Below are 17,999 nucleotides of genomic sequence, written 5' to 3' on the forward strand. Positions count from 1 at the left end.
GGATATGGTCAGCCACCAATATCCTTGAGAATACAGCACACATTTCACCCATGCTTGACGTGCAAAACAGATGCTCTAATTTCTGATTAGAAAAACAGATCTTCTCTAATTTCATATCAAGCATTATCAAAACAAGACTTCATTACTTAAAAGAAAAAAATTACTATCAAGAAGGGAAATATCAACAAAGAAACATTGGGGTGGTGGTGGTGAAGGGGTTAAAACAGCCTGGTTTTGGATGCTGGACCTTCAGACCATGGGTCATGATTGGACTCCAGTCACAGTGATCATAGTCATAGCACACAGCGCAAAAACGCTTCAAGTTTTTGTGGCTCCCAACTTTTCTTCATTATGTACTTCTGGTTTCACTACAAATGAATCATAAAAGTCAAGAGTCGCAATATTTTGATTGAATTTGTGGTTAATAAAATGGCACCAGCATTCAAATGAAACATGATTGGAAGTGTCTGATCCAATTTCAGGATGGGCAGGACTTCGTTGGAAAACACTTTACAACCTCCAAAATCCTTATTACATGATATTCCCTTCTTCGAATTTCATACCTCTTCCAATCCAGTGGCACTAACCAAAGTTTCAAATTTAACAGAATGGCTGTGTCACACAGCACAACACATATGTGTATGGCATCAAAGCCAGAACTTTGTCTTCGAAAGAGTGGTCACTCCTACCAACTGTGTCATGGACAAATATCTACAGAGAATGGTCCGTCTCTCCAACTCAAGGTTTCTCTCGAAGTCCCAGTCTGGTAACTATACTCCTCACCTAGCTCAGCCAATAACAATACTACTGAATCACTCTTAGTGATAGACCACCAAGAGTGCACTATGTTCAGGTCTACCATCAGTGCTACTTCCAAGGGAGAACAGGAGACAAGCACCACCAGGATGTTTCTTTGCCTTCATTTGAATTGATGGCAAGACACATGATATGAAACCTGAAGTCGTTATGGAACATCCCCAAGGAACTCTCATTCTCAAAGGTGCATCAGTCAAAGGTATGTCTTTTAAGACAGTGTGAACCTGCAGAATGCATTGATAGTATAAAAGCATAAGCTGAAATATGGTCACAAGTGCTGAAGGCAGTTTTAAAAAAGTGTGAAAACAGCAAGTTTGATTGGGCCTCCAGACTTCTGGAAGTGAATGTCCTTTCCTCTGAATATATCAAAAGATACAAGTGCTGCAATTTCTCAGTAAAGTTATTTCTCTTTCTTTTTCAATCTTTTTATTAAATTTCATATATAAAAAAAACAACACATAATAATGAATAGATTACAGATTCAATAAACTTGAGATTACATTAGTAATAGGATAATAATATCCTATTAAAACATCCATCAACAAAAGGTACATAAATCAATCAAGTCTATATAAATATATATGAAAAAAAATAATCATCAAAAAAAGAAAAAAAAAATTGAGATTATATATGAGAAAAAATATATATTGAAAAAAAAATACTAAACTATAACTAACATGGGCAATAATAGTACTTTATAAATATATGAAGGTGTCAAGAAAAGAACTCCGGAACTCCATACCTGAACAAGGATAAGTAGAGAAAAGGATCTGAAATAGGCCAAATTAATTCATATGAAAGTGTCGAATAAATGGTCCCCAGGTTTCTTCAAATTTAATTGAAGAATCAAAGATAGTGCTTCTGATTTTTTCCAAACTCAAATAAGAAATAGTTTGGGAGAACCACTGAAATGTAGTAGGAGGATTTACTTCTTTCCAGTTTTGTAATATAGACCTTCTGGCCATTAATGTTACAAAGGCAATCATTCGTCTGATTGAAGGGGAAAGCTGATTGCCATCTTCATTTGGTATACCGAAAATTGCAGTAATAAAATGGGGTTGTAAATCGATATTCCATACTGAGGAAATGACATCAAAAATGTCCTTCCAATAGTTATGTAAAGTGGGACATGTCCAAAACATGTGAGTCAATGAAGCCACTTCTAAGTGACATCTGTCACATTGAGGATTAATATGCGAATAAAATCGGGCAAGCTTATAAGCTCTATGTACAATTTTAAATTGTATTAAAGCATGTTTAGCACAAATAGAGGAGGAATTAACCATTTGTAAAATTTTTTCCCATTTATCTGTTGATATATTACATCGAAGTTCTTTTTCCCATTCTTGTCTAATTCTATCCGATATTTCTGGCTGTATCTACATAATCATGTTATAAATAAAAGCTACTAATCCCTTCTGACAAGGATTAAAAGTAAAAATCAAATCTGAAAAATCCGATGGAGTTGAATTAGGAAAAGATGGAAGAATTTTATGTAAGAAATTTCTAATTTGTAAGTATCTAAAAAAATTAGATTTAGGTAATTCAAATTTGTTGGATAGTTGATCAAAAGACATCAAAGTACCTTCAAAAAAAAGATCACGAAAACATTTTATACCTTTCCTTTTCCATATACTAAAAGCTTGATCTGTCAATGAAGGTTTAAAAAAAAAATTACATAAAATAGGGCTGTCCAGAGCAAAGTTTTTCAGATTAAAGAATTTGCGAAATTGAAACCAAATTCGTAGTGTATGTTTAACAACAGGGTTAGATATCTGTTTATTGAATTTGGCTAAATCAATAGGAAGAAAAGAACCAAGAACGGAAAATATAGAATATCCCTTAACCTCACTACATTCCAAATTTACCCACTGTGGGCACACAGGTGAATCCAAATCTAGTTTCCAGTACATTAGGTTACGAATATTATTCGCCCAATAATAAAATCTAAAGTTAGGTAAAGCTAGACCACCATCTTTTTTAGACTTTTGTAATTGCCTTTTGCTTAACCTAGGATTTTTATTTTGCCACACAAATGAGGAAATTTTTGAATCAATATTATCAAAAAAAGATTTAGGAATAAAAATTGGTAAAGCTTGGAATAAATATAAAAATTTCGGTAAAATCATCATTTTAATAGCATTAATCCGACCAACTAATGATAAAAATAAGGGAGACCATCTTGTAGTAAGTTGCTGAATTTGATGAAGCATAGGTAAAAAATTCAGTCCAAATAAATCTTTATATTTCTTGGTGATTTTTATACCTAAATAGATAAAGTTATCAGTAACAACTTTAAATGGCATCCTATCACTCAATAAAGTTTGCGCGTTTAAAGGGAATAACTCACTCTTATCTAAGTTTAACTTATAACCAGAAAAGCTACTAAATTGAGCCAACAAGGATAAAATAGCAGGAATAGACCTACTAGGATTAGAAATATATAACAACAAATCATCAGCATAAAGCGATAATTTGTATAACTTCTCATTACGGGTAATACCAAAAATATTAGGAGACTCACGAATAGCAATAGCTAAAGGTTCTAATGCAATATTAAATAATAAAGGACTTAAAGGACAACCTTGTCTCGTACCACGAGATAATTGAAAAAAAGAGGATCTATAATTATTTGTAAAAACAGAAGCAACAGGTTTATAATATATTAATTTAATCCATGATATAAAATTAGGACTAAAATTAAAGTTTCTCAATGCATTAAATAAATATGTCCATTCAACTCTATCAAAGGCTTTTTCAGCATCTAATGAGATAACACATTCTGGGGTTGTAGGTGATGAAGTATAAATTATGTTAATCAATTTTCTAATATTAAAAAAGGAATACCGATTCCTAATAAAACCAGTTTGATCTTCTGAAATAATCTGTGGTAATACCTTTTCTAATCTAATGGCTAAAATTTTTGTAAGAATCTTAGAGTCTACATTTAATAATGATATAGGGCGATAAGATGCACATAAAGTAGGATCTTTATCTTTTTTAAGAATTAGAGAGATAGTAGCTTCATAAAACGATTGAGGTAATCTCTTCTTAACAAACGCATCATTAAAGATTTCACATAGCCAAGGAGAAAGCAATAAAGAAAAAGTTTTAAAAAACTCTACAATAAAACCATCAGGACCAGGAGCTTTCCCTGAATTCATTGATGAGATAGCCTCTCTTATTTCATCCATAGAAATAGGAGCATCAAGCAAGCTACAATCTTCATCTATCAGTTTAGGAATATTCAAGTTATTAAAAAAATTATCCATCGTAAACCGGTCACCGTCAAATTCTGATTGATATAAAGATTTATAAAAATCTTGAAAAGTGTTATTGATTTCTTTATAATCAGTAGTTAAATTACCGTCTTGTTTACGAATTTTAATAATTTGTCGCTTAGTCGAAATAGCTTTTAATTGATTAGCTAACAATTTACCAGTTCGATCACTATGAATATAAAATTGAGCCCTAGTCTTAATTAATTGATTCTCAATTGAAGAAGATAATAATAAACTATGTTCCATTTGAAGCTCAACTCTCTTCTTATAAAGTTCTTTGGTAGGAGTAACGGAATAAATCTTATCAATTTCTTTAATTTTATCCACCAATAAAGCTATATCTGAATATCTTTGTTTTCTTTTACCAGCGGAATATGAAATAATTTGTCCACGAATAAAAGCCTTGAAAGAGTCCCAAAGTATTCCTTTGTCAATCTCTTCATTATAGTTTGTTGAAAAAAATAAGTCAATTTGTTGTTTTATGAAGGTAATAAATTCTGGATCTTGAAGCAAAGTAGCATTAAGTCTCCAAGATCTAGTATTGATAGAAGAGTCCGGAATCTTAATAGATAACTTCAAAGGCGCATGATCCGAAATAGCAATAGAATCGTATTTACAATCAATAACATCTGTTAATAAACGATGATCAATAAGGAAATAATCAATTCTAGAATAACTATGATATACATGTGAAAAAAATGAAAATTCTTTATCTTTAGGGTTCAAAAACCGCCATATTTCAGTAATTCCAGAATCAACCATAAAAGAATTAATGTAAAGCTGATCTATTCGGAAGAGTTCGAATAGGTTTAGATCTATCCATCGAAGGATTCAAACAACAATTAAAGTCTCCACCCATAATCAACATATATTCATTCAAATTAGGAAGAGAAGTAAATAAACGTTTAAAAAATTCAGGACAATCAAAGTTTGGAGCATAAATATTAACTAAAACAACTTTCCGATTAAAAAGTGAACCAGTTATCAACAAAAATCTACCCTGTGGATCAGAAATAATTTCATAATGTGTAAACGAAATTGAGGCGTCTATAAAAATAGACACACCCCTAATTTTAGCGGTACAATTTGAGTGAAATTGTTGACCTTTCCAGAACCTAAAAAAACGTTGATTATCCTCCCTCCTAATATGGGTCTCCTGTGCAAAAATAATATTAGCGTTCAATCTATGGAATACTTTAAATATTTTTTTACGTTTAATCGGATGATTTAAACCATTAGTATTCCACGAGATAAAGTTAATAGATTTATCCATCATACCAATATTAATTGTGTGTATCATAAAAGGTTAAAAAGACACATAACCCACAATTTAGGAAGAAGGAAAATTGATTCAGGAGCAACCGGAGATCCTGACACCTCAACAATATTAACAATTTAAAGTCAGCCCATAAACTAAAAGCAAAAAAATAAAAAGCAAAAGCATGAAAAAAGATCCCTCCCCCCTCCCCCCACCCTTTGAAAGAAAGCCAAGCGGCAGGCGCATAAACTAATACTAATATTACCCCCATTTCAAGATGGCAGCTCCATAAGAAAATTTTTTTAAGAAAAAACTATATAACACCCTAATTAAAATATAGTTGCAAAAAAAAAAAAATATATATATATACCTACATATATATATATACATACACATACATATCAGACAAGTCAAAAAAAACTAAAATAGTAAAACCAGAAAAATCATTAATAAAAAAAATGAACATTAAAGTTTAAAAATGTGATACACCTTTAAAAAAGAAATTCCATATTCAGATACAAAGATGACGTTTCACAAGCCAAGACTTATGGGAAGAAGAAACGACATTTTGAGAAAGCCATATTACAAAATATGAATATAAATTCAGCAATCTAATAAGAAAATTTAGTAAAAAAAAGTTATCAAAATAGAATTTTTTTTAAAAAAAAAGATTTAATAGACACTACAACATATATAAAAAAAAAGACTAAAAAAAAAGAATTCAAAACCTTTGTTCCATTTCTAAATACAGGCAAGCAAATAAACGCTTATAAAAAGTAAAGACTTATGGGAAGAAGAAACGACATTTTGAAAAAATAATTCATTATTACAAAATACAAACGTGTATAAAAAAGGATATTATAAAAATTAAAACAGCATCTATAAGCAATAATAATAGTAGTAAAAAAAAAAGACCCAGACCCATAGTTCAAAATAAAAAGTTATAACCCAACTTCCAGGGGTAAAACTTAAAATGAAATGGCATCCTCTCTCCAAAAAAAACATCTTCAATGTAACTCATAGTTCAAGTTGCACTAGAGGATCGATATTCTTCAACAAATTTCTTCGCTTCTTCAGGAGTGTTAAAAAAGTGTAGACTGTTGTCGGGCAGCACAATTCTAAGCTTCGCTGGATACATTAAAGCTTGTTTAAATCCAATCAAATGAATCTCTGCCATCACTGGTTTAAAAGCGATCCTGGCTTTCATTACTTCATACGAATAGTCCTCAACAATTCGAAATGAGTAATTTTTGTAGGAGATCATACCTTTTTTACGAGCTAACCGAATTAGAAGCTCTTTCTCACGAGGATAATGAAGGCGAACAATCACCGCTCGTGGTTTATCAGACACAGACGAAAGCCTCGCAACTCTGTGAGCGCGGTCGATAACAGGTTTATTTTTCAAACCTTCACCACCGAAAATTTCCCACAGTAATTTAGAGAAAAATTCAGTTAAATCACCGGACTCAACTTTTTCGGGAATTCCGATGATGCGCAAATTCTGTCTGCGAGAACGATTTTCAAGATCAGTAATTTTAAACTTATACTGATCTAAAGTTTTAGCAGTCGACTCTATCTTCTTCTCTAACACTTCAATTGTACGTGCTTTTTCACAAATTGATTGTTCAAGAGTCGTGATCTTATTTCCAAGCTGCTGAACCACTAACGCCTGCGACTGAAACTTAGTTTCAAGCGATTTAACAACTCCTTCAAAATCGGATATTTTCGTAGTAATCCTCCTTTCCAAACTTAACAGTTTACTGTCCAATTTACCTTCTAGTCTGCCTTCCAGACCCGCAAATTTAGCATCCAGTTTATTGTCCAATTTACCTTCCATACCCGCAAATTTAACATCCAGTTTAATGTCCAAAAGACCAGAAATTGCGTCGATGGATACAGGATCCTTAGCCGATTTCTTACTTGTAGCCATTTTAGGCTTGACAAGATTAGATCAACTATTATTTTAGGAAAAAAGGGTCAATCAAAGGTAGCAACTCATATGATTAAGTTCGAAAAGATCTAATTAAAGGGTGATTATAGTTAAAAAAATAAAGAGCGCCTAAAAGGCAGATGCTTACGTCGCCATCTTGAAACTCCACCCCCCAAGTTATTTCTAAAGAATACAAATTATAGTATGAAAATGAAGTCTGTTTTTACTTCCAGAAATCCTTTGTAACAATTTAGCACACGGCAAATAATAAAGCATTGCAGCTCTTTATGTCAAAACCACTGAATAACAACCATTTACTGCAGGGTCCATAGAACATTTTCATTGATATACGATGTCAAGTATTAACTAACATTTCACATGTACTAAACATAAATGAAAGTGAATGTCATAATGCCAAACAGACATTTGTAAAGCCACAAATGCAAATCAAATGTTATGATATTTTGATACTTTGTCTAATTCACAGTTTTAATTTAATTTTCTTACCAACTTTATAATGCACACATCCTTCTAAGTCACCGACTGTCGTCCAGCCTTGCTTTTTTTCTACTTCAGGATCATTATGTAATATTTTGTTTCTTAACCAGGACAGGTAATATACACGCAATTTGTTTTTCTTCCCTTTAAACAAATAAAACAGAGTTATTAATTAAAATACTAAAACAAGGAGTGCAGCTATCATTTGTAATGTACATCCGTTTGCAAGTGCTTACTTGGCCTAAATTTGACAATGGCCTGAAATCTTACGGGCAAATATCTGGGCACATTGCTTTGATCTGGTATTATATTACTCCAGCATACCTGAATATAAGGAACATCAGTTAAAGAGAACAAAAAAAATAATCAGCAAACCAGCATTCCAATTTTACAAAAGTATAACTCAACATCTCTTGCCCAGGTCTCACCACTGGATTTGTGAGATTAAAAATCTGAATTAGACCGAATGATTAGACCCTTCAATAGTCCAGAGGAATTTGAGGAGCAGATGTGTTGAAAATAGACCAAGTTTAATGAATAACAGGGCAGTGCTAGCAGAAGATTTCAATTTTCCTGTTATTGACGTGAGCACCCACACTGCAAAGGGCTCACACAAAATACAGTATAGCGGAACCTATTTGGGAAAGACTGATACTGGACCTTCTCTTAGGGAACAAGGCTGGCCAAGTAAATGGGGTGGCAGCTGCAAAGCACTTTGGGTGAGGTAATCACAATGCAATTAGTTTTAAAATAGTTATGGGAAAAAAGATAGAACAGGCCGACAAGTCTGGAACTGTTGCAGGATCAACTTTGAGGGCATTAGCTGTTTCTAGCTGTGGTCGACTAGGTGACTATTTAAAAGTAAAGGAACAGTTAGCACAAATGGAAGGCTTTTAAAAGGGTCAGATTACATGCTCCTGCTAGTCTGAAGGGTAAACATATCAAGTTCAAGGAACTGGCTGATGGGAGGTATCAAGGTTCTGGTCAGGAAAAAGGAAGAATGCGTCACTATTAGGCAGCTAGGTACGAATGAGTCAGTTGACAAATATAAAAGCTAAGCAAGCCAAAGCCGGAAATCAGGAGAGCAAAATGAGAGTGCAAGGTAGATTTGATGGGCAAGGTTAAAGGTAATCTCAGGAGGTTCTTCAGTTATATTAACAGTAAAAGGGTAACTAGGGAGAGATTAAGTCCTCAATGTAACCACAACAGACGATCTAATTTTCTTTGGGGTATACAAAGGAGAATATCATGGACACCAAAGAAATGAGGGTAATAAGTAGCGAGGACTTAGATCAGATGCATATTACAAGCAAGATGGTATTTGCACCTGTGAAGCACATTAAAGTGGGAAAATCCCCAGGATAAGATGTTTCATCATCCTATAGTCAAGGTCTTATCAGGAGTATTGTTTTGTTTGTGAGAATCATGACTGATGAATTTTTCGGAGATTTTTGAAGAGGCAACTCAGGGATAAATGAAGGGAAAGCGCTGGATGTTGTCTTTATAGACATTAGCAAAGTCTTTGACAAGGTTCCACATGGCAGCCTGAACTGGAAGATTAAGTTGCATAGGTTACAGGGGAGCCCTTAGGTGGATTCAGATTTGGCTTGATGTTAGGGAGCAGACAGTGATGGTGAAGGTAAATTCTCTGACTACAGGGCTGCCCCAGGGGTCAATGTTGGGACCTCTGTTATTCATTATTTATGTAAATAATTAGGATATGAGTGTACACAGCACAATTAGCAAATTTATTGATAATAAATTAGAGGATTTTATAGATATTGAAGCAGGTGACAATGAACTGCAGAGATCTTGATCAGTTAGGGAGATGGGTTGAGAAATTAGAACTTAGCTAAATGTGAGGTGATGCATTTTGGACAGTCAAGCCAGGTCATACTTATAAAGTGAATGGCAATGCTGTGGAACAAGGAGACCTGAGAGTACAAGTGCACAGTTTGCTGAAAGAAAGTGTTTAACACATTGGCTATCATCAGGGAATGGAGTTTAGGAGCTGTTGATGAGGCTGCACTTGGAGTATTTTGTACAGTTTTGGACATCCTGCTTGAAGAAAGACATCATCAGGCTGGAAAGGATATGGAAGAGATTGATGAGGATGCTGCTGGACCGAAGGGCCTGTCTTCTAGGGTAAGGTTGGCTAGTATGGATCTTTATTCCCTGGATGGAAGCAGAATGAACTATCATGAGGAGTATGAATAAGATGGATGGTCAGACTTCTCCACAGGATTAAGCAGTCCAGAATTAGAGGGCACAGATACAAGGCAAGAAATTTAAATAAGACCTGAAAGGTAACTTCTTTACACAGAGAATAGTGAATACCCAGAATTAGCCATTCTTACCCTTGGCCATTAGGCTCCATAATGACTCAACCCTATATCCAGGGAAGTGATGATCCCCCCTCCCCCACCTCCTGTTATACTATTTGAGGTAACATTTCTTATTCTTTCTTCCTTATCTTCTAATATTTGTATATCTGTACAGTTGTAATGCTACTGTGACACTGATTTTCTTTGGTATCAATGAAGTATACCTATCTATTGTTAACCAAAATATCATGCTATGACATTTTTCAAAAAAAAACATTAGAAATATTGAAAATGTGCATAACGTGAAAAAGATCGAAAGTTCTTCATGGTTCTTAAACAAGGTCCATTTGGAAGATATAGCAGAATTATTATAATCTAAAATCAATGTTCAGGAATGTTCCCAAATTATTTCTCTGGCAGCAGCGTCCATAGACATAGTACATGTGGTTTGACTAGAGACTGCAGAATTGCTGTGGAATTACCCAAATGATCTAGCACAATGAGGGCTGGAATTTGTGTTGAGAAATGTGACAGCAAATCTAGACAGCAACTAAATTTCATTCTTTAGTTATGTGTGGAGTATACACATGCATAACTAAAGAAAGAAACACAGCTGACTCTTTCAGTGACTCCATGCTCTTCCATGAGCATTGTTCTCTTGCACCTTGATCAGTATAATTTCAGTCATTAGTGGATTGTCAGAAACATAAGGCAGATAAAAACTAGTAACACCTTTATATAAAACAGTGAAAAGGCTCCATTTTTACATGAGATGATAGCGTATATGTAGCAAAGGCTTACCATAAAACAAGAAAAAACTCAAGTTTGATATTGATGGATGTCAAAGAATACTTACCTGATATTGTTACCAGCACATTCAAGCCCTCAAGCACATCCATCTGCTGAAAGCGCCTACGACTGATTAGAGGGTACACTTTCCCTTGACCACTTCTGTCCAGCAGCATTAGCCCACTCTCGGTACCCACTAATAAATTCACACCTGAAAAAGGAACCAAAAACATAAACATTCTGTTCCTTTCACAGGGTTTAATTACATTAAAACTAAAGTTGGTATATAATCGAATTCAGACTATTCCATTTCAGAGTGAGACCACCCGAATTTCTCACACATTGATAGTTTTATGATACAGACAGCAGCCACTTGGACTATCAAGTCAATGTCAGCTCTCAATAATTCCATTCTCCCACACATTATTCCACAATGTCTTCACACTGATACAAAATCTAAACTTCTGCAGTATATTGTGATATACTATTTAAATTACTAAGCAAAAAATAACAATGCAGGCTTTAATTGCACTCACAAATCTCAGTTACATTTAAAGTACAAAGTATGTAGAACAATGAAAATAACTTGCCCCATAAGGCAGCACAAAGAATCTCTGAGTTGAATCGCTTTTTGTACTTGCGGATTTCAGGCGTATCACTCTGTGGCCTTATGTTGGTTGGATTTACATTGACAACTGAGCCTTTTCGACTTGGATCCTGCCTCATCGATTCTGGTCTAATCTGGTCATTTGAAAAAACAACTAGAAAACAAGTTTAAAAACCAGTTTGCAACAGATTCAATGCACATTTCTGCCTCCCCACCCCAAATTCTTACATAACTATGGCAAACCCAGATCTAAAGCTAAGCACAACTTAATTCTGCAGATAGCCCTTTCACATATCCTCTATGTCACCAAACCAATAATGCAAACAGATAAGCATTCAAACACACCATAAGTAGCTTTGATTTAGGAATCCTCTCAAAACTTTCAAACATTTGTTTTTGCATTGGTTCAAAGCAGTTCTTAGGCTTGTATTTCTTAGAGTAAGGGAGCCCCCACTTGTATCTTGTCTGTAACTGCATCTTCACCTCATTGATTTGAGCCAGATTTTAATGTTGCATCGTGGAACAGAAAATGACCAGGCTCTTGACTCATGGAAGTTCTGTTTTTTAAATGATTGAATAACAGGCTGAATCATGCTTATTTGCTTTTCCAAAGAACACCCTGGACTATGAGTGGCTTGGTTTTAAAATGTCTCAGAGTTCCAAACTAAGCTGCAAGTCAGAAGCCACCCTGACGGGGCATCTGCTCCACCACTGGACTAATAACTGGATCAAGCATATCACTGCAGTGCAGTGAGATGCATCCAGATGCACTTCACATTGGGTCACTCACCTTTATGCCAGGGAGGGCCAGCATAAAACTAACATCCCCATCTTTGAAACTACTGAAAAAATACTGCCAAGTAAAATCTCATGAGGTCATATATAGGAATGAGATAGTTCAGGTGGTTGAGTGGTGTCACAATGCCATACTTGACATCAACAAGACCAAGGAATTGATTGTGGACTTCATAAATTGAAGGGTCAGCAGTGGAAAGGGTTAGAATCTTCAAAATCATGGCTGTCAATACCTTGAAGGATTTATGCTGGACTCAACGCATCGATATGATTATGAAGGTGGCATGCCAGTGCCTACACTTCGTCAAGAGTTTGAGGAGATTTGGTACATCATCAAAGGCTTGCATAAATGTACAGTGGAGAGTATTCTGACTGGGTGCATTACATACCAGTTTGGATGCTCCAATGCACATGATTTCAAGAGGCAGAAGACTCAGCCAGATCCATCACGGACACAACTTTCCCCACCAGCAAGGACATTCTCAAGAGATGGTGCCTCAGGAACGTAGCACCCTCCACTAAGGACCATCATCAAATGGTGAAGCTGGTTTCTTGGAATGGAGGTCAGTGACTAGCAGTGTGCCAAAGGTGTCAGCGTTGGGGCTCTTGTTACACATATTTTATACAAATGATTTGGATGCAAGTGCACAAGACTTAATCAGTAAGGTTATGGATGACATGAAATTAGAAGATGTGGTTGACAGCGAGGAAGGTTATCTTACATTACAGCATCATCCTGATCAGTTAGGGAAGTGGGCTGAAGAATGGCCAACAGATGCTGATACGAACATGTATTTTGGAAAGTCAAACCAGCCTATGACGTGCACTAGTAATGGTAGGCAATTAAGGAGTGTAATGGAACAGAGGGATACATGTGCATAGCTGGTTGAATGAGGGTCACAAGTACTAGAGTGGTGAAAAGGCATTGAGCATACTGGCCTTCATCAGTAAGGCGGGGAGTATGGGAGTTGGGACATTACGTTGCAGTTTTTGTCACACTATCATGGGAAAGAAGAGCAGAAAACATTTAAGAGGCCTGCATTTTTGGGACAGGTGGGCCAAACTAGGTCTTTATTCCTTGGAGGTAAGAAAATGAGGGGTGATCTTACAGCAGTTTATAAAATCATAAAGGGCTTAGATCAGATGGATAGTAAGATCTTTTGGTCTATAACAAATATAATGTTTTACTTGTGTTCATGTTATAATTATTTTAATTACTTGAAGTTTTTTAAATAATTTTAATAGATGAATCTAAAATTGAAGTGCAACTTGGCCATTCAGCCCTTTGTGGCTGCTTCACCATTCAGAATGATGACTAATCCTTTACATCAACACTACTTTTCTGCATTAATCCCGTTGCCCTCAAAGATAGAAACACAACTGGAGGAAAACTTCGGGAACCCCGAATTTATATTGACCTGTCTTGCTCCAGAAAATAGAATTAATCACTAATAGTATTCCAATCACGTGTATTTGAAATAATCAAATCTAATTGTCTTCCCTTAAGGGATACTACTTCACAGGTTGCCCAGGAAGTTCTGCAGATGAGCTGTTTCAAGATTCAGACATATTCTATTTACTGAAGCTGTAACAACTTAATATAGTACACTTGACATATTCTACCTTTTTTAGGATTCTAAAAACAAAGGAGCTATGAAAAATTAGTTGATAATGAAATAATAAGGAGAAAAAGTCTTGCTGCTACACTAAACATATTTGCCTTGTGATGAAATGGAAAAATGACAAATTATGGTCAGGCTTTCTTGTATTGATAAACTACTGGAATTTGTAAAATAGGATTAAATCATTTAGCATCTGACAGACATACAGGTTCATTAATCAGCACTGATTCTTCAAAGAAGAATAAATTTTTCATCAGAAAATTCACTGTAACAAATAAATTGCATGTGGTTTGATTTACTAATGTGCTACTTGCTGGTACATCTTTGACGCAAGCCATCTAAATATTGCACGAAAATGTTGGCCACTGAAAACGTTGTTTGAAGAAAGCATCAAGCTATTGTAATCCAACCCGTAAACAGGCCAATTCTGCTAGGGCAAACTAAAAGATATTCTACTTCTAATTCCACTCTTCATTAACCTTATTAAAGTGTCCAGTCACTTTATTCCAAGGCAAAATATATCATAAAGTTTGATTATCAAGACAAACTACAATTATCATTCTATAAAAAATTATGCTTCTATTCAATAATATTTCCATTGCGATATCAGTACTATAATTTCCTACTTACCCATAGAAGATATAGTGGTCCCACTAGATGGGGATATTTGCAATAACCTGGGATCTATGAATGGTGTAAATGATGAGGAAGACTTGTGTTTCTGAAGTGTGTTTCCTGCCGACTGGGTCTAGAATAAGAACATTCAATTAGAAGCAATTAAAATTTTTAACAAATTAAAATTAAAAAATTAATACAGAATGCATCTAGAAATATATCTATATAAAATTTCAAAACCTACTGTATATTTACTATTGTAATTTAAAATATACTGTGTTTATATTAATCAATTGTTTTCATAAAAAAACTTTTCCTGGAACTACTTGAGTTTAACAGTTTTCGTTAATACCTGCAGAATACCTTAAAAGCGAACTCATCCACAGTGCTTAAAAATATTGATAAAGCACTCATCTTAATATATTTAAAAGGGATCTAGATGTCGATGTGGTTGCCAAGCATGTAATAAAGCTAATAAAAAAGTTGCAGGAAAAATTGTCAAATAACCCAGCCAAAATAATTAATGATAAAATGAAATGTCCTAGCAGATCCCTGTCCAATAATTTAAGGCAAATTAAACTTAACAGTCTATGTAAAGATGGTTATTGTTGTTGAGTGGCGTCAAGTCACCGTCAGCTCATGGCGACCCTATGGATAGTGTAGACGTCCACAGGGTTTTCATGGCAAGACATAGAAGTAGATTACCAGGCCTTTCATCTGCACAGATACTCCTGCTGCCCAGGTAAAGGAGATCTTTCAAAAATGGGTTCCTGGTTCCCTATTTTATTATCTTCTATAATTGCCCATTTTAATGATGTGCATGTTAATGATAAGCTGGGTTTCCTTTTTGAAAACTGTCTATTCTGGACTCTACAGAGCACCAAACACCCCCAGATTTCCCAGCATGAGGGCTTCTTCAATGTACACAAGTACGGAGGTGGGAGCGCTGTTGAAATGGAAGTGAAAATAGTAGCTGCAAACCAAAGTACAGATAGATTTCCTTTTTCTTTAATGTAAATTAATTGATTTAAATATACAATTCCTAAATTTTGAAAGGTTTCATTTTAAATGGTTTAATATTTTAACATTTTATTGTGTTAGTATAAGCTTTTTTGTGTTACTGGAAATCCACAATTGACAGAGGAATCCACAAACCTTCAATCTTGAGTCTGGGTCAGCCATTATTTTATTGAATGGCTGATCTGGACTTAAGATGAAATATTTGTGAATTGCCAGATCAGGAATGATTGTGTCAATGGGCCAGATGTCCGATATCTGCACCTTTTTCTTATGTTCTGTATGTTACATTCTCATTAAAAGCCATTACAGTCAGAATCCTTGCAGTCTCGGAGTAACTTCAGAGGTGAAGCATGTCTATAAACCTGTGCTACACCTGCGAGGAAGAGTGCATTCTTGGAATTCACCAAGAAAGGGAATACAAATGGTGAAATTCAACAGCTGACTACTCCATGGATGATCTGGGTCAAAATATAGTTTGTTGAGTAAATTTGGTCAGTAATGTATGAATTTCTAATTACCTTGTATGATACAATATTGCCTTTTCTTACAGATAATTCTTTCAAGCAGGATAGAAGTTCTATGGATATGAGATTTTCTTAAACAGCTTTTACATTTCAAAAATTAAATGCTGATGATCACTTACCTGTACATACAGGTATTTTGGGTGGATTGTACAAGAGATTTTTTTATATTACGCCAAGCAAAATGGTCAAATTAATGAGCTCTTAATTTGTATGGAAGTTACTAATAAGCTATCCACCAGCGTGTGTGTGTTGTTTTGTATAGAAGTAATTTTAAAAGCCTAATGAAGTTAGCCTTGAAAGGTCTTACAAGTTAGTTAGCATTTTACACTAGAGGTTGTACACAAGCACCGTCTTTCAGTTCAGTAAAAGGGGACATACAAGTTATATTGTATTAACCTGATACGGTGAACAATTACAGCTGGTTTACGCTCAAATGTTCATGAGATGGTATTAAATGTGGACCACTGCTTGATTAACAAGATTACTGCTTCCATGCAAATTATGATTTGGTACAACTGAATTTGTAAGTATAATTAGGCATGATTAGAAATATGATACAAGACAATTCAGATTACACATTTACATGTGTCATCTATAAATATGACAGCAATATTAGAATTTTTGTAGATTAAAATATAGCTTAAATCAACTTTTCTTTGGAAAAGTATACTGGTGGATATTATGCATCGAAGGAAATAAGAAAAGTCTATCTTATAATGAAGAATGCCTCCTATGTTACCAGTGCTAACTATTCCACGTTTGATTTTGTTTTAATTTTCTACAGATTGTATATGGTTGATCACAGTACAGTGAACTGAAGAGTAAAAACATTAATTCAAAATGTTCTAAATTTATCCTTTAAAAGTTACTACTGTTAAACACTGAATTTGCAATGGTATCTTTAACAACACTGCAATGCAATTAAACATTTGAATAAATGCCTTTTGAAGAGATTGCATAATATGATTAAATCCATCCTATTTTACCAACTGATTTGTCAATGTATTTCAGTATTGAAATGTGCTGGCTTTCCTTGGCAAAAATATTCTATTGGAATTTAAACAGTTCAGTATTATGGAACTCAGATGAGGTATGTTCTTGAAGTATTATGATCCCTGAAATGTTCTGAATCATACAGCAGGAAGTGTTTAAAAACCCTTGTCAATACCAGCTACTCTTCAAGATTAATAAATTGTGATGTTGCAATAATCAGTAATGTGATTGATCATCAGATAAGTATTACAGCAACCATTTTAACTGTTTGGCTGTTAATGAACTATTTGCTATGAACACAATTAAAACAACCTAATTCAGTTAAGAGTTTGTGCTTAAAGGAAAGTCACAAAATTTCAATTAACTTACTGTACTTCAGTTGCATAGAATATCAGTCATTCAATTAATACAGGGGACATGCAATTGCATGAAATCTCTCAAATAATAATTGATTCTTATATTAACTATTCTTTCCAAAACTGTACAACACAATCATGTCCCATAAACATCAAAACCTTGGATGTGTAGAATATCAATGAATGGAGGAGCAAGGTTTCACAGAAAAGAGGGGGAAATTAAAGAGTAATAAAAAGGAGAGCATGGGGAAAGAAGAAGCCTTGAAAGAGAGTGAGCCAAGGAATGGAGTCTACAGAGTCTACCATGTTAGGAGAAACAGTGTGCTTATAGGAAGAGCCGATCAATAAGTTGGGGAAAGAGCAGTGAGGGAGAGAAAGGAGCTAACTTGAGTGAGGAGGTGCAAGGAATTGCAGCACTAGAGTATGCTAGTGCTGGCATGGGGTTGGGGGGGTGGACAGACTGGGGAAAATGTATAATACCAGACTGAAGCTGGCAGCAGTGATGCAATGTTGTACTTGAGACAGAAAATAAATAAATAGATAGATAGATAGATAGATAGAGATAATATTT

The 17,999-nt window shown here is 34.7% G+C and overlaps 1 protein-coding gene across 2 annotated transcripts in view; it reads right to left on the minus strand.

Annotated features, from left to right (window-relative positions):
- The window catches only part of LOC132391359 (mitogen-activated protein kinase kinase kinase kinase 4), a 268,779-nt gene that overhangs the window by 9,580 nt on the left and 241,200 nt on the right, over positions 1 to 17,999 (minus strand). For both annotated transcript variants that reach the window (XM_059964431.1, XM_059964432.1), the window contains 4 exons: positions 14,551 to 14,668; positions 11,487 to 11,657; positions 10,964 to 11,107; positions 7,793 to 7,927 (listed from right to left, as the gene is read on the minus strand). In XM_059964431.1, the coding sequence (XP_059820414.1) occupies positions 7,793 to 7,927; positions 10,964 to 11,107; positions 11,487 to 11,657; positions 14,551 to 14,668 (568 nt within the window). The remainder of the gene's footprint in view (positions 1 to 7,792; positions 7,928 to 10,963; positions 11,108 to 11,486; positions 11,658 to 14,550; positions 14,669 to 17,999) is intronic.

The sequence above is a fragment of the Hypanus sabinus genome, chromosome 3 (genome assembly GCF_030144855.1).
Source record: "Hypanus sabinus isolate sHypSab1 chromosome 3, sHypSab1.hap1, whole genome shotgun sequence".
Taxonomy (NCBI): Eukaryota; Metazoa; Chordata; class Chondrichthyes; order Myliobatiformes; family Dasyatidae; genus Hypanus; species Hypanus sabinus.